The 24410-nt window shown below is 36.2% G+C and overlaps 1 protein-coding gene and 1 long non-coding RNA gene across 8 annotated transcripts in view; one reads left to right on the top strand and one right to left on the bottom strand.

The window, feature by feature from the left end:
* Positions 1-24410, bottom strand: part of METTL25 (methyltransferase like 25) — a 63483-nt gene that overhangs the window by 36194 nt on the left and 2879 nt on the right. For all 7 annotated transcript variants that reach the window (XM_064450286.1, XM_064450302.1, XM_064450312.1 and 4 more), the window contains exons 2-5: positions 19018-19182; positions 14046-14146; positions 7855-8487; positions 4938-5082 (exon numbers count right to left, since the gene is read on the bottom strand). In XM_064450286.1, coding sequence (XP_064306356.1) covers positions 4938-5082; positions 7855-8487; positions 14046-14146; positions 19018-19182 — 1044 coding nt within the window. The remainder of the gene's footprint in view (positions 1-4937; positions 5083-7854; positions 8488-14045; positions 14147-19017; positions 19183-24410) is intronic.
* On the top strand, positions 11970-15799 carry LOC135313157 (uncharacterized). Its single transcript, XR_010372764.1, has 3 exons — positions 11970-12058; positions 13200-13268; positions 15524-15799. It is a non-coding gene; the product is annotated as an uncharacterized LOC135313157 (long non-coding RNA).

Here is a 24410-nt window from a genome sequence, read left to right as displayed (position 1 = left end):
CTTCTTCTTCCTAGAGCAGTGACCTGACATCAGAAATCCTTACAAAAGCTGGAGTTCACAATTTGCAGTACTCAAGCTAACCTCAAAAAGGGTTTCTATCAGACAGCTATTATTGAAATGACCTATACAATGACACCTGTGTCTTATTTCAAATTATGCAATACTTATAAATAAGTAGTTCCTTAGCAATAGTAATGCTTATGGTTTTTTTTCCTCAAAACAGGATATTGAAGAATTTCACTGGTTTCTAGACTGGTACTGATGTGTTTGGTGGTACGGAGGATGGAAGGAAGAGAATTAGAATATAGAAACACGTAATTTCCTTTTTAAGGAAAGTCAAGTATTTTTGAAAATATCTTAAATTTGCAGTTACTTTATTATTAACAGTTAAAGGATAATCATAGTCCAGCTGGTACATTGCCCCAGAAATGTATTAGTTGAATGTAAGACAAAACAGCTCCCCAAAATCCTAAGAATAGCTCCTGAAGAGAGGCACAGAGTTTGTTTTAAACTAAAAATCATTAGCAAACCGATTTTTCCAGAAAAAACTGCCATAATGGCTCACTATGTAAATAGGTTTATGTAAAAAGTCTCTAATAAATAGTAAAATCCTTACTACTCTGATGTAATTGACTATCCAATGCAGTAACAGTGAAGAAAAACCCCAAAGGAATCAATTATACTAATGCCTAAGTGCATTTTATCCATAGAAGAATCTCTGTATAAACAGCCAATTCTCCTTGGAGAAAGCCAAAGTAAAACTACTTAGAATTTTCCAAGAGCTGTCATAATATTCCTTATTAACTGAAATTTAGTATTTGGTACTGCTTATAACAGCAGTGAAATTTAAAGACAGGTGTTAAAAGTCATTGACTTCAACTTTGTTTAATTGAATCGAAATTTGACATTACACAGAACCTCTTGGTTGTTCTGGTTACTAATAAACCAAAACAAAGACTTTCATGATCTTAAGAGTTCAAAATTATTCCCAGCATAATTGGAAATGTGGTCCGTTAACAAAAATTTCCAGATGAATTTAGCTTATTTATAGACACATAGAAGGACACTGTATACTGATTGCAATATCCAAGACTGTGACTACTGGCACCTACTTTCATCAGAAATGCTCCCGAAGTTTTCACAGCAGGTCCAATAGCAAACTGAATCAGGCAATCTTGCAATACCTTTACTATTTTTAGAACATATGAGAAATGTAGGGCATTATTCCTTGTAGTCAGCTCCTCAGAGACAAAAAAACCCCAAACTTGTGATAAGCAAGGTGATTCAATAGCCTGACAAAAAGAGCATTGTAATATTTTGTTGATATTTTGTCAGCTCACCACCTCAGACTTATAAACACTACGTCAGGCGTCAAAACATGTAAATTTTCTTCCCATGAATATCAGTTAATTCCAGTTAATATGAAGTGGAAAAGCAATTTTTCACTGGCCTCAAACAAGAGTGATCTTGGTATTAAATAAAAATTAATTGCCAAACAACATAGAGCCTAGCCATCTCAACTTATGGCAACTACTAGTCCGCAGCAGCTTTTTTGTGGGCTGGCAGTTCTGCTTCAACTAGACTTATGAGAACAACCACCTACATTTACATTAAAGTAAAAGAAGCAGCAAAGATGGAAAATGTGCTGCTTTGCGGGAGGAGTTTTGAGGTGGATTTGCCTCAACATTGTCCTCTAGAAGAGAAAAAAGCTTTTAAACTGGGCAAAAAAATAAATATAAAATAGAGCAATGGCATTTTTAAAATAGAGAAGCCTCAAAGCTACTAAGTCAAGTAAAAATATAAAATGCTTTATAACAGAACTTCCCACTGTGTCCTCGCAGGCTAGCCCTTGCTTACTGGACTGATTTCAAACAAATAAGTGATTTCCTGTATTGCAGAAAATTCTGCCCAATTCTCCCTGCTTCTTAGGAAGATCTGTGCATCACCACAAAGATCTAGCTCTAAGTCTGCATCCTAATACTCAAACTAGTCTCTCCACGTAAGGCTTCTATAGGTCTCTGCAATCTCTGGTTGAAGCCTAGATTAGCCAGTAGCTTCACTGAGCTTAGTGTCAGAGCCTGGGCAAGTGAAGGACTACCTACGGCAGAGACAATATTGGCTCAGGGACCACACAGCAAACTGGAAAGACACAAGGGCATGTGACCACATGGGTAGCATTTCAGGAAGCTGAGGAAACTGGCTGGTATCGCACGAACACCACAATCTATCATCTTTGAAAGGTCATATCCATCAAGGGAAGTTCCTGATGACAGGGAAAAGGCAAACATCACACCCATCTTCAGTCTAACCTCAGTCTTCAGTAAGCAAATTTTCCTGGAAACCACACCCAGGCCCATGAAGAACAAGAAGGAGATTGAGAAATGCTGGCAGGAATTTACCAGGGACTGACAAACTATTGCCTTCTGTGATGCAGTGACTGGCTCCATGAACTAGGGGAGAATATAGTCACAGTTTACCTTGACTTCAGCGAGGCTTTCAGCAAGGTTTCCTTAGCATCTTTATAGACAAATTGGAAAGATATGATTCAGACAGGTGGACTCTAAGGTGGGAAAATTGATAGGACCCTGAAGGTTAAGGGATGTGATTATTCTCCCTTTTTAGCAGTTGTTACAGTGAGAGTATCTAGAGTGCTTCCAGCCCACCACACTGTCTTACTAGAATGAGTTCAGCGGTGGCAAGAGGACTACAGGATTGCAGAGAAGGTCAAGGAAGGATCTAACTGCTGTCTTCAACTACCTAAAGGAAAGGGAACAGAAAGGATTAAGCAGGACTCTTCTTGGTGAATGAAAAGACAATAGATAATGCACGACAGCTGCAAATTCTGAATAGATGTGAGGAAAAAAACTTTGTGGTGAGGGCAAACATTGGAATGGGCTGCTGAATCACTGCCCTTGGAGATATTCAACACGTGACTGGACAAGGCCCTGAATAACCTGATCTAAGGTGGCCCTGCCTTGCACTGTGATCTGGACCAGATGACCTCCAGAAGCCACTTCCAAGTTAAATTATTTTATCACGATGCTATGATTTGGTCCATTTCGGAAGCAGTACCAAAATTCACCTGCCTCAGACAGCTAAAAGAGGAATTAGTTTTCTTCTTGTATAAATGAATTGTTGGATTCGTACCATCTGATTAGTTACGGAGCTCTCTAGCATCCTCTAGAATGCTGTTGGTCTGAAATCCATGCACAGGAAGTATAGACACAAGCTATATTCCTAATTCTTTCCCATTTTCCCTTTGAACAAATTTTAACTCTTAGATATTGTCAGTCTTTGTGCTTTTACACCTCCATTATACATTTATGAACACGGCATACAGTAGATTACTTTTCCAGGGGAATACAACAGCATTATAGATTTTAGAATATGTACCCTCATAGTAAAAGGAAAAAAAAAAACCTTTTTTTGATCATCACTGGAACTACTTATGTCTTCTTTCCCCCCCAAAAAAGAATACTGTAATTTCCTTTTATTCTGCCTAAATGTTCTTCTCTGAGAATAATTTTTATCCTTCAAGCTGAGAAAAATCAGAGCTAGAAATTCCAACATGCAATTTGGCTTCATTTCCATACTGCTATGAAACTGCAGCATATCTTACCACCATGCACGTACATCTGTTTGCTTGAAAGTAGAATAGGTTATCACACCTGATACTTTGGTGGTGTCTGAGTAACAACAATTTAGTAAAGCCTTATGCACCGGTCTGGAAAATGTAATCCTACGGCTAGAACACGAAGTTCTGTCCTCTTTGCAATAACAAGAAACAACCAAATGTTTCAGACACACAAACTTAATGACAAGTGCCTGAAAAGTTTATAATTTTTTAAAACTCTGATGTAAAAGAAATTGTACGGTTTTGATAATCTCAGTTCTATAACTTAGAAATTTCAATTCTATTTTCTGTTTCCATGTTTTTGCAGAGATCTGAAGTATTGTGAAATAACTTAAACTAAGACACTGCAAAAACTCTTAAAATTGTTGCAGAGCAAGATAAAAACAACATGGAAAGGTCATTAAAACAACCAAGAGCTAGTGTGTGTTGTGGTCATTTTGGAGCTGTGCCTTTGCTGCCTGAGTAGCCAACTGTTGAAGAGCAGGAGCTGGGTTCCACTTGCCCTTCTGTCCGTGAAGTTCCCTGAAAGAGCTGAAATAAAGTTTACCAAACCACTCCTCTCTCAAATTTGGTTGATCAGGTTCTAGGATGTTGGCAGAGGGTCATTTAGACAGCTCAGCTACATACCACTTGTGTCAGAAAAGCCAGCTACTTAATGTTTTTCATTATGTGGAATTTACCTTTCAAGTAAAGTTACCAACTTTCTTTCAAAAATGAAAAAAACCCCACATTTGAAGGAAAATTGCCCATAGTGTGAATCCCCAAATAATTTTCAGGTTGTCTCTCCAAGAAAAACTGTTATATATGTACTGTTCCATAATGTTATAAACTGGCAATGCCCCAGAGCACAGCACTCAGATGAGCTTTTTTTTTTTGAGTAATAACTTACATTACAAGGACTTAATTCTGCTTGTAGTTGTATATGTACAACTCAACATAAACGGATGTTGCATGCAGACAGCCAAGGGCAAAATTTGGCACAAAATATTTCAAAAGGAAGAAAACATATTGGACTAAAAAGTCTCCACATTTTACAAGTGAAGTAATGGAATAAAACCAGCTGTATTCATAACCACATAAAAACATTCTGCATTAATGTCCCTAATTTCAGTAAGAATATTAGGAATATTGGCACAACAGAAAAGCTACAGGGCATCTGGGAGTGAACGACCCACATAATATAATTAAAACCAGTACTAACTAAGCCACTGGAAAGGAACAAAGACAAGGAGATTATTAATTAAAAGGTATAATATTCTCAACATGCAAACTGGCAGCTGCAAGTTAAGCTCTGAAGAATTACCTTCTTGGTTTTCAAACTGTTCTGACAACAGATGGTAGCAGCAGCCTACACTGCAAACTGCTTTGATTTCAGGCTTGGCAGTAAAAATTCGTAGTGTATTTGCAGCAAGATCACCACATGTATGTAGACCCACAATCATACAGTCCTAAGAAGAAAAAGAAAAAAAAAAGCAACAGTAAAGCATCTCCCTCTTCAACTGAAAGAGCACAAATAACAACAAACTCCAAAACCCAAACATACTGCACATGGTTATCAGGCTGTAAGGTTTAAATACACAACTCCATGAGGACTCCTGCTGTTCTGTTCTAGAATTTTTCAATGCTCAAAAAAAAGCTCTTCAGCACTACGAAAACATGGTGCGTTGCCTCTGTGGAGAGACAGACTGCTCATCGCTTTGTTCAGGTAAGGAACTACGCACCTCTGCACTCTGCCTTCACTGGCCATGAGGAAGGAGAAGACTATGGAGAGCAGCTGTCTAATCTGCATGGAGGGGAATATCTATGTGGTGACTGGACATGGGCTATTTTCTCTTGTCTTTCCCAGCTTTCCTCTTACTGTTATCACTACCGCTGCTACTTCTTTTTCTTACTTCAGACTTACTGCTGTAAATCTGGCTGGACCTATCTATGGCATTTCTGCTACTTTAAGCTGCTGAAATCAAAACCACTTCCGACATATAGATGTAATGTGAAGAGCAGGCTTTTTAGTTCCAAAACTGTAATACTGCCACAGTTTTGCAGTGTGCCCACTCCTATTCAACAACAAATGGGCATTTTCTTCCATAGCTCAAAGTAAGAACTTCAGCTTCAGGTGGTCTGTTCTTGTGTCCATTCTACTTCCTGCTTTCCTTTTTCTTCAATTTCCCTTTTCCCTTACCCTCCATTTCTTCATCCAAGTTATTCCTCTTCTCACCATTCATAACAAGATATTTTCCTTCTGGCATTATTAGTTGGAATCTATATGGTAAACATGGTGTTATTATTATACCTATTACGTGTACTATATAGTATATGGATGTATGAAAGAGTAAAACTTCCCTTTTCTTCTGTTTTTTCAAATTCTTCCTGTCTCCCTTCTCACCTTCCACTTTGTGCTGCTTTTCTGTGCTTACCCTCTCCTTGTCTTAGGATCCAAAATTTTTAGGTGACACAAGTTCAGTTTCAGTCCAGCTTAGTTTTTAAAGGCTTTTTTCCTATCAGTCAGCTTCAGCTGAACATTCCACAACAGCTTTTTTCCACATGCAATTACAGAAATAGTGGAACAGGACTAAAGTTTGGAAGCTAAGGGAAGTTACGCACTTGCAAGGGCAGCATTTAAATGCCAGGACAGTAAAAGAGAAATGCTTTCAGGAGAGAGCTAGTGGAAGATGGCTACCACGTGCAAGACAGAAGAAACACATTACAATGCTCAAAACATCTGAACAACACAAGGGCAGCCCGTCTGTGTCAGGCACACTTTTGGACCATCACTGTCTTCAGTGAGGTTGCCTGGGTATAACTGAAAGTACTTTCTGGACCATTGGCTTAAGTGTAGCAGAATTTGATATCTCAATATTAGTCCTGGGCTATATACAAACATACATTCCTGTACCCATATTTAATCAGCAGATTAATTTCAGAACTTACGGTATAAATCAGTAAAAACTGATTTTACCCACTCCCTGTTTCTCCCCAGCTTAGGAAAATCTGAGAAAAAAAATATCAATTTATGGTTACAGTAAAAAATTGTAAATATTTGTAAAACTATTTCTAAAAAATATTTTACTTCTGAAATTCTCCAAATACTTTTAAAACATGTAAATGCACATTTTGAAGTGTTTTAATTGCACACATTTGTCACACATAATGTGCAGTTTGGTTATTACTATTTTTTAACACAATGAACTTTTACCTTTTCTGACAGTAACTTTTTTTTCCTAAAGAAAGGCTGTCATACAGGATTTCTTCTACCCTTTACATCATACAAATTACAAAATCCAACTGTGCAATTGAAGGCATATGCTTCATCAACAACCCTGCTGCTCAGGGTGTCTTTTGCAGACAGACATGAGCTTGCTCCGCATGTTCTCAGATACTCAGTGGGATTTATTAGCTCAAGTTATAGGGCCATCAGCACAAACCTATGGTCTTGAATCAGAGATGAATTACACTCCTGAATATAATAGTTTGGTTACTGCTGAACACAGACAAGTTTTTATCTTCCCATAAAAGACTGAATGTATCTACCCAATCAACGTACGTTAGCTCAGGCACAGGAACTAAATAGCCATAAAGCTTCTAGACTTGTGTCACTGTCTTTGGGCAGCTGAGCTTGGGCTTCTTTGTGTAGACACAATCCTTGCCAGCTAGTAAATTACTAAATGAACTTAAAGTAACCCTGAAAAGTCAAAATACAAAAACATTTTTTTGCAAATAGGGCTCTTAACAAACTCTTTATGTTGAGTACTATACACAATAAATTCTCCTACACCTTCAAAGTTTAACTGAAATTACAAAAATATAAAACTTAAAAAATAAGAAAGTTCATGCAGATTGAAATTCCAGTGCTTAATATATCCATCTACCTGGTAAATACAATTCTTTTAATAATAATTAGATGTTATCTATAGCCACAATTGTAAAATAACTGAATGTGCTAATATGTATGCTGTTAACTTTGACAGCTGATTATTATCTACCCCATAAATTCTAAAGGCTGCTTTACATATTCAAAATAATCTCAGTGCATATATTAAAATAGAAGAACAATCTGTATCTGTAAGACATATTTCTGTTACCTGGCTGAAAGACATTATTGGGCCAGAATATTCAGTTACACCACTGACAGCCCTCTGTGTACACTCAGCAAACATTATGTACATATGAAAATGGCAATATAATGACAATGGACAATCTATTTCAAATATTAGTAAAATAACCTCCAGATCTGTTATGATGTCACTGAGTTCTGTTTCTGCAGTGATGCAAGAGGTCAATGGAAAATACAGGTTTGATTCACTTGATTTGTTCGCTTTAGCCTTGAGAGATGCCGTTTTTCTTTGTGCTTTTTCCTCTTCGGAAAGTTCCCCACAGTTACACTGAGATGAAGAAAAAACTTCTACAGCATCAGCAGGCAGAACATTTAGAATACCAAGAACCTCTTCAGAAAGTTTGCTCTCATCAGATTCTGTCTGAGCCACCAAACCAACTTCCCTGTGCTTGCTGGTTTCAGATGTAGATATTTCTGTGAAATCACAAGGAGGCACTAAATCTTGGATAGTCACTTGGTCCTGACTTTGAAAACTGCTGACATTATTTAAGGGCTTTTCACTGATTGCTTTACATTTAATTTCACTTTCCACTGGTCTGTCATTTGCGTTTTCCAACCTCTGGCTTTCGAGATTTGTTCTTCCTCGACTCTGATATGCTTTCCAGTGTTTCTTCAATTTTCTGTTCCTTTCATGAGCACCTTTAGTGTTGGAGTTTGAGGAGTCGATTCCATAAACTTTTAAGTTATATTGCATGGACAAAAATGAACTCAGGTAGCCTTTTCCAGAACCTATATCAATCACCTAAATAATGGGGAAAAAAAGAAAATAAAATTTGCTATATTAATGAGCAACAAGACACACTTCAATCAAATGCAAAATAATTTGCTAAACATTTAAGTGTGGATTTAACAGCTACCTTACCCGTATCATCCCTCCTAATACACTTAGTTCTTTTGCTTTATCGGTCCACCTTCTGACTTCAAAACACAAAATTAAGTCTTAACTGATTTGCTCCAGAAGACAGACGCTGCAGTGCTTATGCAATGCACGTCCTGACTTTTCTGGGAAAGACACTCAGTATATTTTTTGACACAAAACTTCCTCCTGCTAAAGAAAATAACCATAAACCACCAACACCACCACCTGCCCTTGCTAAACTGGGTTGGCGTATATAGTTAGCAAAGAAAGCATTCATAGTATTTAGCTTTGGGCACCTACCTCCCATACTGAGGAGTCTACCACCACTAGGTGTACAGAAATAAGCATCCTCAGATTCGGTGCCTAACTTTATCACTTCAGATGTGACCTAAAAACAGGCAATACTGATACCCCATTTTATGTCAAGTTGCTTATTTATACTGCTTTCCCAGTCTGTGAAAATGATCCATAGAGCTTTGATGAACACAAGGATGCTTTTGTAATAAAACAAAGGGGCTGATATGAAACATGTGCTTTCCACTGCCTGTTCTGGAGGAAGGAGAGAAGAGAAGGGATAACCATCTGACAGTTTAGTTTGTCTCATAGTTGATAGCATGTGCTAGTTCAGTAACTGATATAACGCAGGAAGGAAACACTACACAGAGTAGTAGCAGAAACAAGGATAACCCGAGACCTTTAAGTACATAATCACAGCTTTATCTCATGTGTGTTTTAATTTGTAATAAATATATAACAAAATATTTAACAAGAATAGGCAGAGTGACATTTCTTTATGGAAACAAAATGATAATGTTCGCTTCTCTTCAGGTATCTACCAAAAATCATATTGGCTAGATATAATGACTTTGTAGATGATCCTGATCTATGTCTTGTTCTTGGTCTGTCACATGTTCATAAGAAAGCTTACGCTGATTCTTTTAAGTCCAAATAGCAGCATACATACATGGATCCATCTTAAACTCAGTTGCATAGTTTTTTACCTGGTAGGAATACTCAATACAGCAATACTCTTACTGAAATTAAAAAGAAAGATTTATTCCTTATTCTAAGAAAGTTAAAGATTTGTACAGCCATGGAACTAGAAAGAAAAATTTGAACCAATGTCACTAAAGGCTACTTAAAACAGTGGAGAACACACTCTGTTAGGTAAAAATTTTCTACCCACGCTGCATGTGGCTTTCTCATCTGCACTTATCATGTGATATTGCTGCATATTTGCCATCTAGGTATGCTACAGTCCTCAAATTTCTTGAATGAAATCAGCACAAGACCAGATTTAGTGAAATAGAGTTATCAATTCTATTTCAGTTATCAATATCAATTATATAAATATCATCTATATAATTCTGCCTAAGCATACTTTTTGAAAATGTCACTTATTTGTCACATCACATACATCACCAATATTCTCCTAGGTTATTTAAAAATGAAGAAAAGTGCTCAAGGAATAATTTTACCCACTATTTTATGTAACAGATACTACTATTCTGCAGAATATGCACACCTCCACTTCTACAAGGTTTTTAATTATTTCTGTACAAGGCAGCAGCATTTGGACATAAGAGCCAGGTAGCGAATTATTCCTAACTCCTATGTGTGACCTCTAGTGGCTGCAAAGACAAACTACTGTTTGGGTAAGGTTTTTAGTTGTTTCCAAGTAAAAAGGAAAACAGTAATATATGGTTAAATTAGCATTGGGAGAACAGTTTTAAAACGAAAGGAAAATTTGACTAAAAGTAAGCAGGCAATGATTTTGTGCTAAACAAATAGAGGGCATTAAATTAATCCCTGCTTTACCTTCCCTTGATTACATAAGGAAAGGTAATCAGCAATCCATAGCGTAACTGCCAAGCATGAGCTTCTAAAATGAAATTTCCATGACATAATGAACTCCAAAGGTCTTGTCCACAGTGAGTTGGGTACTACGTTTAAATGCAGTTTATGGCACAGCACAATCAAGAACTTTGTTTGCAGAAGTATTTAGGATTTCCCAGCACCAAATCACAAATTCAATGGATGCTGAATGCAGAATTATATCACACTTACATGACACATTGCAACTCTTGCTGCACATGCTGCAATTTCCAAGGAAAAATTTCACAAATACAAATGTGCATTTAAACAAAGAATCATCATCACTGGCTTCTTTTCAGAGTTTAATCAAAAACTTCTTTAAAAAATAAAGTTCCACTTGTACAATAGGGACAATGCTTAAAAGGGGCAGTAAACAACTGAAAAAAACCCTTTAGTTAGTTTGCTTTAATGTTTTAATTCAAATCATTAACCTAGAAGTGATTACAGTAGTAATAAAATTTTTGCTTTTATTCTCATTTTATTATTTATTATACTACTTTATAAAATACCTCAAGAGAGTAATATCCTCTACCACCCATTATACATCACGGGTATGGAGGTGAAATGGAGGGCATTTTTCAAGCCATCAGTGACATGTAATATCTGAAAGAAACACCCTGAGGACACGTGCTGTTGTAAAACATGTGTTGTGTTTTCATAGCTCTAGATTTTTTAATTAAATGCCGCATATATTTTGTTTTGTGAGGAGGATAGAAAAAAATCAATAAGGAAAAAACTCTCCTAAAACTTTACAATTCCTATATTTTTTTTAAGTTGAAAGGTAACCAAAACAAAAGGAATCGCTTTTTTAATAACTGGGAAGGGGGCTTTTCCTTTTTTTAAAATGCAATTGGAAAGCTCTTTTCATATATTAGGGATTTGTAACTTTGCACAAATAAATTTTGTTACAGTGTATGACTAAAATGGAAAAAAGTTAATATAGAGCAGTCAGCATTTCATGTCCAGTGATATACAGCAATAATATTTTTCATTAAATGTTACAATTTTTTCAAAAAAGAAACAGAAAAGAATCCTGTGTCTAAAGATACTCCAAGCCATCTGATAAAAGTGCGTAATCACTGCATGAAATTGCACCATATTGACAGATACTTAATAATGATTGGTTTGAGATTTTATTAGTAACCAGCTACATCGGGACTTAGGTTAGGTCATTAAGGTGGCTCTACTTTTTTACTCCCTGAATATGGGTTTTCCTTTCCTTTCATTCCTGAATCTCACAGGAACTATTTAAAGTCTAAATGAAAATGCTATATGAAACACCACCTTCCAGCAAACACAAAGAACATTCAGTATTGCATTATAAGCAAACCACTCTCTCCTACAGCCTTTTCAATACATGAAAGTCTTCAGTACTTGAACAACTAATATTTGCCTGAAGCAAAGGGTAAGGAAGGCAAAAAACCATGCTAATGATAGAAGAAATTACTTTCACAAATCTGCTGCTACTGTATTTCTGTCCTTCACAGAGCACATCCCCTTTACCGCTGCTGAGGGCGCCCACACTTGTCACCGTGGCTGGCTCTTGAAAGAGCTGCTGGAGAGATCGCCTTCCACTGCTGTAAGCGATCGCAGATGCTCATAAATTGATTGTGCCTCATCCAGTAATATTTGGCCTTAATTGCTGCTCTCTATTTACTTGGTAAACACAGTTGTAAGGAGAAGACTGCGTAAAACTTTGCCTTTATCAGTCATTCCTCACAAAACCGATGGTCAGGATTCAGGGTTTTGATCTCTGTTACTAAGGATATTGCAGGCTTGACCCCAACCTATCGAGAGTACTGCTTCATTGACATTATCTAAATTAAACTCAGTCTGAGCCAAATAACTTCCTAATCCAATTTCAGCAACTCAGAGCTGAACCCAAGTTTTGGGGCCTGCCCTTTGGTCTATGGTGGCAGCAGCAGCAACTCAGGACGCTGCAGCCACCTCCCTACCACTAAACTGAACAGAGCACGGCCATGTACTGGCCACGACACACAACTGGCCACACCATTAACTTTTAGCAACCCCCCTGGTGCAGGTGTGGAGCAGGCCAGCTCCCATGACAAAGGCCAGGCACAAAATGGGGGACAAGATATACCAGAAACCATAGTAATACAGACTTGGCCTGCCCAACTGCAGCTCTCTCTTCCCCCTTACCCACATCCGATACATTAATTTTAAACTACACTCAGACATGTTTACTTAGGGAAAAAAAAGGCTCAGAGGGAATATGTTCTGCATAAAATCTGGGCAGATACTTTACTAATCTTTGGTTTTAAACAAAAATAGTTTGTTCTCCACAAACCTTTGTGGGAACGAATCTTAGGCTGGAAGAAATTTGTCTCCATTTACACTGACAGCCCCTTGCACAGAAAGCAAGGGGCAGCTCACATGTAGAAAGGAATCAAACGCAGTGTCCAGAGCCACTAGTCATCTACAGGATGAAGCTACATTATCCAGTTACTAGCATTAGAAAGGTTCAAATGATTAAACCAATTCATTTCACCCAGATACTTAAAAATTTAGTCTTAATGCAACAAAGGTCTAAGACATGGAATGTAGCAGAAAATTTAATATTGAAAAAGCTTACAGAAAAATTACATATTACATGGATGTAAAATGAGGAAATGGTATTGGTGTACTTTTGTCTAATAGAATGTGAAATATGGTACTCAAAAAAGTCAGTTACTATTGTGATGCTTCTGTTTTGTCAACAGATCCATAACTAAAGATCTGCGAGTTTTAATGCAATAGTGATCTAGTGCACTGTGCAATCATAATTAAAGGTAAAACAACAAAAAAAGGGTAAGTTACAATTAAATTTGAGAAAAGAATCTTGCAATTCTTCACTATCCAAGGATGAGTTTGACAACTGAAGTATGAAATGGCCAATTCACAGGGTAATCGCTGGATGATAATGGTGTTGTGCGTCCAGATCTCATATGTGTTTTACCAGATGTACTTCATGCATACTCTACTACATAAATCTCTGCTTAATCTGGTCTCGTTTCAAACTAAAAAGGTCATAAGTAAATTCCTAACTGATAGATCTCAGTCTTTGTTAAATAAATGTGAACAGCATTAAACAATAGGAAATAATTTAAATTTCTTTTTCCAGAAAAAGATGAGCTTTCAAAATTTCTGCTTTGGTCTCTATGTGGCACACTTGTGTGTCTGACAGAAGGAGAACAAAGTTTTGCTCCCCTACTGCTGCTTATGGTAAATTGCCAGCAATATAATACTGATAAACAAGGTAGTACCCGGGCAGAGCAAAAAGCAGTACCATTCTTAGCTGCTCAACATACAGAGGGTGATTACAACTTCTTAAAATTTTTCATGAGTCATAAAATGATTATGACTCACTAAAAGGCAGCTACTGTAGACCAATACATTTGTAAACAAATTGTCCTTCAGCTTGGCCCTAAAGGCTCTTCTTTAGCTACAGTTGTTTACAGGAAAAACAAGAACTGCAGTGACAGAATATCAAAATGATGTACTCAAACACAATAAGGAGAAGAATTTGGAAGGTACATGGTAATATACAGTAGGAAATGCTTTCTTACCTGCTTTATACCACAATAATTCGCTATGGTGTCTACCAGCTCTGACATCACCTGCACTTCATGTGACTTCTTATTATTCATGAATTCATCAGTTTTGATACCTGTACCAGATTAAGAAAGTAAATACACATTAACACAACCCATAATAATAAAGTTTTGTGATCAATCAGAGAAAGTACCAGCCTAAAATATATAGTATTTTTATATTTTAAGGATAGTACTTTTAAATTAAAAACTCACTAAATTATTACAAGACTAAACTTATGAATTACAGATGAATTAGTAAAATTCAACACACTATGAAGCTTAGTACTGTTAGTGTAGTTTTTTTAATATATAGCGTATCTAACACCTGACCAGATAATAGACAATAGCTACTACTGTAAAACTGTACTATTTCTTCCTGTTAATTTAAAAATATTTATTTTTGTGTCGTTTATCACATTTGCCTTTACATACATGAAATACAAGGGCAATGACAATTAATAATCACAAAGTATGTCTTGCTAATTCTGCAGATTTGCTCACAATATCAAGTGGGAGGTATCTCAAAAGTTAAGAGCGATGCTGGGGAAATTCAAAGAAGATGCACTCCTATTTTCTTTATTTACCCTACGGATGGGTTATAGAACTGTTACATCTCTATGGTAGAAAAATCACTTATTTCAGTGTTGCTGGAGAATGTGTTAAAGAGATGAAGTCAATCTCTACCACAGGGTTACTGCTCATGGAGAATACGAAGCACCCACTTACTAATCTCTACATCCCCCAACCGAAGGAGGAGCTCATAAGTCACTGCCTTGGGAGAAACCCACACGTTTCTCCTAGGTGACCAACGCTACATTACACTTGGCTCTAGTTAAATTGATGGAAATTTTTGTAAGTCTGAGTGATGGTAGAAGAAAATGGACCGTTACTGATGAGCATGCTCCTAGAAAACAAGACTTTTCTACATGACTAGGCAGATGAATATACTTTCTGATTCTCTGCTTTTTGCACAGTATGCGTTCATCTGTCCAGAAACTGATCGTTAGGCAAAAACTATGTTCATTCCTTGATCAGATCATGCTGGGAACAGAGCCAAGAGTGTTACTTCTTTAAAAGAGAGCGGGGAATTGAACTGAGCTCATGAGAAACCCAGTGTTTTCTCTATTTTTCCCAAACCCCACAGGATGTCTCTATTTCTTAAACATCTGTTTTTTTATAATAAACTGTTATGACAATACTTAAAATCTAATATAGACTCTATGAACTGACAAAGAAAAAAATAGACCAAAATACTTCTAAACAAAACAAATAGCAGAAGCAAGTCTTTGTCATTTCATTAAACATTCTCAACTTTAAAATCATTAAGATCTACACGGTGTCCTAAAAAATCCTTTAAAACTCTTAATTTATAAGCATTGCAAATGAAAGAAAAATAAAATAAAAGCATCTCTTTTTTTTATTTATATTTGAACATTTTTGTGTCTGGATAGGCTCACCAGAAGAAGCAGCAGAATGGGAACAGGAAGAAACAGACATTTAACTTCTTGACAGAAATAAAAGTTGTTTAACTATTCTCCAAAGCAGCGCTGTCACTTTGAACTATCACCACCTATTGCACCTTTTACTCTTTGCGATAGTATGAACTCAAAAGACTGAACTGGGTAATGCTGTGTGAAGGACCATTTCAGAGAATACATAGGCCAAATTAAGTATTCCAAACATGGAAGAAATCCAGAAACAAGACCCAACTTACAAAAGCTGAGGTTCCAGGTAGAAAAACTATAGTTTGCTTATACCTACATATACAAAGTATTTAATACCTACATATATAAAGTATTTATCACCTGAGCCACTAAAGTTTCTTAACCATATTTAGACGTCTTTTCCTACTTTTTGCAGAATGAACAGTCTGCTTATATTTCAGCTCAAGGAAAATGATACTGCTTGCAGAAAATTACCTATTTTTAAGAAATTTTATTGTTGCTGCATTTTTTGGCGAAATTCTGATAGATTTTTTTTACATTATTTTGAAAAACAAGAAGACATATTACTATCTGAGAGAAAACTTCTATTTGGGGACTGTTATATTGCCAAGGCAACTGCAAATTGAAAAAAATATGTATACTAGTTTTAAACAAACTGTGTAAATTCATTCTGTTATCACAAAATTACTTTCCTGAAACAAATAATCATACAAGTAGATTTCCTCATTACGTGTACAAGTGATGCAAGCAGAACAAATACTAATTTCAAAAAAACATAAGAAATTCAGGGATCCATATCCTTTTGTGATGAAAAAAAGAAAGTGGGGTTCGAATACTTCACAGAAGTACTCTGGATATAACAGAGTAACAAAAAGCTTCATATTACTAGTTTTAGCTGGTATTGAAATGTTGCTTACTTCCATTGTGAAGCCCTAGCATGGGTAGCTGTTTTCCAGTTGAAAAACTGCTTCAACTCTATAATGCCATTTACAGCTACATCTTTAGTTGTGAAGCTGAATAAATTTGAGAAGAGGCTGTCTTTTGTACAGGGCTAATGCAGATCTTCCTAAGACCTATGGCAGGGTGCAGGGTTTTATACCCCAGCTACCTGTGGAAATTTGGCCACACCAGATAAAAAAAAAGAAATTCGCAGTCCACACCAGGCAACACCACCTATACAGATATTACACTACTATGATTTAATTCCATAAGCCAGACTGAGGGACTGGGATAACCATACACTAAAAAAACATTGAGGCAGAGTGATATTCCAGTACATGGAATTTAAAAATGGATTAGTTAACAGTCACTGCATGACTGCTACCTTGGCCATAAACACATCGCAAAGGTCGAGAGCACTCTTAATCCAATACGCTCGCAACCCTCACTTCTTATATCAGATATGAACCCTGTAACAAGACAAATTCTCCCTGCTGGCTTCCTCCCCTTGGGCCAGGCACTTCTGGACCCCACGTGCTCAGCGCAAGCAACCCCATGGCGCAGTAAGGACCACTGCGTCCTTTGTCAGGAAGCAATGGAGAAAGCCCTCTAGATTCAGAACTCCATTCTCAGTAGGTGTCCACAATACACTTAAAATGTTTGTGCTTACCAATTATTCCAAGGAAAGATTTCAATGTGTCTACATTAAGATGCTGAAGAAGTTAGAGAAATATGCAAGTATGCAAACTGTGGGAATAGGCTTATAAGCATGTTTGTCTTAAACAAGAAAATGTATTAAAAACATCTGAAACATAAATGGAATTATCCTGATGCATACTTTTCAGAATATGAGCAAGGCCATCGTAAACTTGCCAGTTTTCTCAGACTTACACTTCTCTTGACTTGCAAGCTTTATTATGTCAGGAAATGAATATATTTTCTGAAATACAGAACCAAGTCCAAAATATCTAAAATAGCTTAAAGTTAAAAGATCACAACTTTCATTTGGCAACTTGCACGCTACGAATCCATAATTTGGTATTTTACTTCTGCTGAATGATTAGCAGGAAATTCAATTAAGTTAATTTAACTGATCCTTACTGCCAATTCAACACAAAGGTTTTGAATTATAATACCATTGTATACATTTGGAACATGTTTTATTTTTTCTGTGAAGCACAATTTAGAATTACTGCATCACAAACCCAGGCCCCCGTTACCCAACTGAGCAGCACTCCTGCAAGACACAGAACAAAATATTCAGCAATTGCCTTATTCCTGATGCTCCATTCTGCATGACAAGAAGGTGAAAGAATCCTTGTCGTTTTGTCTAAGAAAGTTAATCCAGGTATGAACTGCAGTAAGAGTATAACAAGGTAGAAGTAGAGGATTAGAGAAAATTAAGTGCAACACAGGAAATGAAAGCATAATAAAAATAAAAAGAGATAAAAAGCAAGCAGAAGAAAAGGAGCATTCAGTTGTCAAACAAGAAAAAAGGGCCTCAGATGAACGAAGAGCAGAAGGAAAGAAGCCTGAATGTAAGACCAGTGCACAACAAGCCATTGAGACTATCTTAGCTACGGCATTTTAGTATTTCTGAAGAGATGAAAAACTGGGGAGCCAACCATGGCAAATGGCAAAATGTGAAAGAGAAGATTGCTGTAGAAAATGGGAGAGGTGCCCAACATATCTATAGGGGTGCTATCACTTAGAGTAAGAAACGTCAGAGTTTTAACGTATTATCGAGATAAAACACATTTGAAGGCAAGGGCAGAGAGCTGCTCAGTCTGTCTCTGAAAAACTAATGAGAAATCTGAAAGACAGTGACAAATCTATAAAGACTGCGGGCTCCATGAAGAGCACATTTTCAGTGAAAATGACAGCAGTCCAAGGAAGTATAAACGCCAGTTTATCATCTGATAGAAAAAATATAATCAGGGGTAAGTCTTCCAGTGTCCAACTTGATGCCAACTTGAGTGTTTTAATTCAATTTCTTTAACTACATAAAATGAAATTACCCTAGTTTTATGACATATAGTTGGTATTGGTCCAAAACATACAGAATGAATAAAATAATCTTTTTTTTGAGACATCAAACACTTATTGGGTTATATTCAGCTAAATGCCAAAGCACATATTTAATATTAAACAAAAGATGTACAGGAAAACACACTTGCCAGTTTTTAGGGTGAGACTTTTTAAAAAAAATCAAGAATAGCAACTATGATTCCTGCTGCTCAGGGAGAAGAAAAACAAAGGGAATTAACAAGATAGCTCAAATAATTATGTGCCTGCTGGTCTACCTCATCCCCTTTAAAACCGAATCTCAGGAAGAGTCTATAGATACTGAATGCTGCAACCCCTTTGCTCAACTGTTAGCAAGGGAATCCATTTTCTAAACAATGGCAATGAAGAAACTATCTAGGAACAAATGAGAATTGAAGCATGAGAATTGAAGCGGGAGAAGTATGTAGGAAAAAACCCACCAAACCACCCTCCAAAAACAAACCTGCAGATTCTATAGTGCATAAGCAAAAATTTAAATACAAATGTAAATATACCTCTTGTTCCTTGACTGTCTCCTCTCAGCGCTTCAAATACATCTTCTAATGGGGTACACACTCCAAGGTTGGACAAAGAATAATACTTAGCAGCCAGGGCAAACAGATGTACATTGATAAGCTTCTCAGACTTTTCACAAAACACGTTGGAAAACATGTCATCATCTGTACCGAAAACAAAAAGAAAAGATTTCTGTAAGAAGTGCGTAATGTCTCTGAAATAGTGCTGACGGGGAACTACGAGCAATAAATACTTAGCATGAGACAGAAGTAACCATTTATTTTACTTCCATAAGTGGGAATACTGATTATTTTTCTTCAGCTGTATCCCCCCTTCAGAACCAAGGTCAAATTTTGCTTAGTTGAACTAGCGTAAATGTGGAAAAATCTACTGGTTAGCAGAACAACTTTAGTATAACTGACAAGAGAATTCAGTCAAGATTATCACTTCTCTTTTGTTTGCAAACTTGCTCATTATACATTTCCTAGTCACCCCCATCTGACAATATACACTACTAGGTTTTTTAAGAAACGCAGCTGTTCAGTATATGAAATGTTTTGATTTACAATCACTATATTCACATACTTTCCAACTGCATTGTAACTAGTGAATCTGCTGGGAGAATTAAATTAATTTTTATTACCAATCAGCTATGAGCCAAAGTTAGTTTCCAAGGCATATTTTGTTTGACTCAGGATGAAGTGATACAGTTTGGTATTACTTAGTTCTTAGTTTCAGAAAAGGTACATTTATTTTTAAGTGAAACGTATTGGTGTGAATCATTTATCAATTCTGAGATTGCTTTCCATTCTCTAATTCCTTTCTATTTTTGCTAAAATATTTATGAATTCTACATAGTTCTGCTCATAATTTTTAAATATTTGTAATTCTTTTAAACGAACTGTTACAAAGATTTAAAAAATGTCTCCTCGTTTGCCATTTGTCTCATGGGTAGATGTTGAGCAAGTACACACCTAGCACAGTAGCTTTCCTACCCAACTGCATGACAACAGACACAGCTGTTTTTACTGACCTCACCTCTAATGCTCTTAATTTTCTTACATGATCACAATTAAAGGTCATGCGTATATTACAATCTATTGAAAACAGTCCCAACAGTGTCAACATGTTAATTTTCATTGTATTACACTACAAAGGCGTAAGTCCAGCAAACAAACTTTGGACCTAAGAAAGAATAAGCATTGTCAAAGCTATGACCAGAATTAATATTATTTCAGTGTCTGCATGGCGGTTCTTACTCTACTTCTACTACAAAATTAAAAAAAAAAAGAAAAGTCACCTATCTCTACAAACAGCTTTCTTATTTGAAGTTCTGAACATCCAGTAACTTACAGTTAGTAAACCTTCAGGAAGGATAAGGGTGTAGCATGACACTAAAGAATAGAAATAAAGAAAAACACTACACCAGAATAAAGACTGCAAAGTTTTTAGGGAGAAGGGATACTTTTGCTTTCCAGTGTCTCTGTAAGATACGTTACAGAAAGTAAAGAAATTAGATGTGTGCATTTTGAAATGACTGAAGAAAAACTTCCTTTCTGACACTACCTTCAAATCAAGCAAATAATGCAAAAGACTAATATATTGTGATAAGATAAGCAAATGCTTTTGCACAGTGTACAGAACTGCTTGTTTTTTTCTCTCCCAAAAAAAGTTCCAACAACCATAAAAGGAGGTGAATATCTACACACACAAGTGGTGTTGCTTTCTACTGGGTAAATGTTATGCAAGGAGTTCTTACAAGAAACTGCCACAGCTTGAGTTAATGCTGAAGAAAATTTCAGTTTATTTTTAAGGGAACATCACTCATTTAACTTATTTTAGATTTTCTGGGAATGAACAGCTTTCCAGAACGTTTATAGACATCCACAAAATGAATGTAGTCTGAATCAGTAAAATTGCATAGAAATCTTTAGGTCTGATGCAGTGGGAAGAAATCACTAACCTGTCAAGAAAGAGAACAAGGTTTGAGAGATTTAACAAGCAATTACATGCCAACTGTTACTGAGAAAGTGATAGACATGAGACATTAACTCAAAAGGAGCAGAGGGATATTTTGACTAGCCAGCCATTCAGCAGTTTTGCTAGGTGAAGAAGAAATCTCATTTTCCTGAGGAGAAGTGGGTGTTCCTCTTTGCTTCATGCATGCTATGACCTCTTTGAATTAGTAGAGTATTTAGTATAACACACTGGAGAAAACACGAGACCATTCTAATATACATTTATGTTGTTCTTTATCTCCAAATTTTATTTCCTCAGTGACCAGTATGGTTTGGTTTGTTTTTTTTTTAATTTCAGAAAACTGGAGCACATAACACTGAAGCATACAATCTTTTTATCAACTGGCACACATTTTTAAATAAATTGGCCAATCTTGTACGACAAAGCAAAATAAAAATCAGTCAAGGAAAGACGTTTCCTCCAAAATCCACTTCTTTTCTTCACGACATAAATATTACATGAAATAAAGGCGATTTGAAATTCCATTGGAATGTCATCCTGTCACAAAATATTTCTTTAACATATGTGAGATGCACGAGACACATCTGAATAAAATTTTATTTTTGTAATCTTCATTTTCATAAATGTATATTACATATCTATTAAATGTGTTTTGGTTTATAAGCAGTAGTTTTTCAAGATGTCTGGCTAGATATTGGGTGTTTTTAGTTTACCTTTATATTTTAAATACACTGAACTGTATCACTAGTGGAAAAAAATATGCTTTCTATCAATACAACGACATCAGATACTTGGGGGTGCAAGAAGAAATTCTGCCATTTTTCCTCCATGTAACAGGATAGCAATAAAATTCATGAAAACATGTCACTTTCACATAACAAGTCTATTAGAATATGCCTTCTTGACTCCAAGTGCACTAAAATATGCATTCTTTCAGTAATATTAAGCAGCTTAGAAGTGTTCTTAATGTAAACTTTCTAGTGGTTTTATTAGAAATAAACAGAAAAAATATAAATCAACCTGAAATAGCCTATAGGTGTCATAAATATTACATTTATGTGTTTGCTTTAGTTCGAAAGGCGGAAATGAATGCAAACATTACTGACAAATCAGGTGCCTATACGTTGTTTAGAAACATGACCTATTTCAATACTTGCGACATGTTTGTTACGCTACAGTAGGTAGGAGCTTTAAGTACATGAGTTTCCTTTACTGGAAATAAACTCACTATGCCAATGGTAACACCAGCCCTCCAATGCATGGTACTGAAATACATCCTGGGAAAGGTTTGTTTCAAAGCATCAGACTCGCCTACCACCTCAACCCAGAATGGCAACCCAGCCAACGAATGTTTCTATAAAGTCTAGGCCAGCATATATACCTCTTCATCCAGAAAAGTCATTCTGAGCAGACAACAGCTGATTCAGAAAACGGGCACAAACACACACACAAGGATGACACATCTGCACTGAGCTACCACAAGTTTAGGTAATTATACTCCATATATATCTGGAGGGAAAGCTAGGGCTCTCTCCTCAATTTCTACTGCGAGGTCTATAATAATCTTTCTTCAAACTGGATCAACATCAACTGCTTGCATACTGTAGTGGCCATACCCCTAACGTCTACCAAATTACCAAACACAGGAATGCCATTGACTAGACGCTCCGTTTCCACTACACCAGCCACCATTCAAAACACAGCAAAAACAGTATTTCTCATCTTCTCTGTATTCTTCTGTTATACAACATTATGTGATTTACATTAACATAACATTACATAACATTATAAACATCATTACATATACAAACTTGCTACAGTACAAAAACAAAACAATGATCAACCATGCTCATACCCATCTTAGAATCATAGAATGTCCTGAGCTGGAAGTGACCCACAAGGATCATCAAGTCCACCATCTTACACCACACTACCCTGACACTGATCTGGAAAATCATTAAACCACCACCCTTGAAGCAATTTATCCTTATTTTTCCCACCCAACTTTCAAGTAGCTCACCAAGATCAACAGCATAAGCAAATACTCTGCAGATTAGAGTTCACAATGTTTAGCTACCCAATCTTCCTTTCACCTTACTTCATGCTGATCCCACTATATCGCACAAATACAAACCATATCTATAAGATCTTATAATATCTTGAAACTTCATAACTTTCCTAGGTTAAAGAGTGACATTTGGAGTTTTTTGCTGCTTTGTCAGAACTCATGAAAAGCTTATAAACCCGCTGCTTGCCTGCTTTCGCTTTTTCAGCACCTGACATAAAATATACTAACTCTCCTTACAAATCTCACTTAACTGAAACTAAATGCAGCAATACCCATGTGCTGTAAGTTCCCTGAATTCAGTTATCTGATGGAAGAACACGAACAGACCTAGTAGGACCTCATACAAGATCACTACTATATTGTCTGTAATAACACTCCTACCAAACTCAAATTCTTTTCCCAGTTTGCCAACTGAAAGAAAAAGAAAACAACTATATTAAGGTATCCAAAGCATGACTTCAAGCTACGGAACGGTAGCTGTCGGGCTACATATTATTTATGACTATTAAAAATGTTAGTTTTCTCAAAAGGTTTCTACTTTGGTCACTCACAAGATGCAACCAAGTACGTCTTTTAACCAATCAGTCCGTATGTTTGCAAACACGTTTTCAGAGGAAAGAAACATGTGCCAAAAACTGGAACTACAGTACAAACTGCAATTTACAGTAAAATATGAGAATTCTTAAACACAGGTTTTTCTGTGCCTGTGTCCGATTTACAGCAATGATGTGATAAACAAGGTGCAATATGGGAAATGTCAACGTTCCTATGTATAAAAATATAAAACAGTTTTCTACATCTAAAAATGGATCTGAAATTTTTCTGTAGGGTACAATTGAAAACAAGGGTTCCACCTTTTGTATGGTCATTATAATAAAATATCATCTGATGAGTATATGAAAGTAGTTTTTGAAACTGATTTACAGAACATGTAACGTAATGTTCTGTGACATAATTATCTTCTTGCATACAATACCATACAACAGAATTGTTTTTTCTTGCTTGCTAGCTTCTAAAACTACAATTCAGCATAAGTATTTGTCAAAATCCCAATAGTAATATTAATATTACTATATTAATATTAATAATATTAATAATACTAATAATTATAGTAATATTGTGCAGAATTACAGTTTTGTGCCAATCTGCAATACTGTTACTTTTTAGTTTGCAGAGCTATGCGAGTATGAACCGACAACTTCCCATTTTCAGATCAATTCTGTCAAATGTAGCTTTTGTCTCCCTGTAATTTAATTTGGGCCCCCTATTAGAAGAGATTCTAGAAAACTTCTCATAATACTTTGGGGATTATGAATGTAAAAACATTAACACTTCTCGAATTAT

Source organism: Phalacrocorax carbo, chromosome 1, assembly GCF_963921805.1.
Source record: "Phalacrocorax carbo chromosome 1, bPhaCar2.1, whole genome shotgun sequence".
In the NCBI taxonomy this organism is placed as follows: Eukaryota; Metazoa; Chordata; class Aves; order Suliformes; family Phalacrocoracidae; genus Phalacrocorax; species Phalacrocorax carbo.
This window is presented reverse-complemented; position numbering and strand designations above follow the sequence as displayed.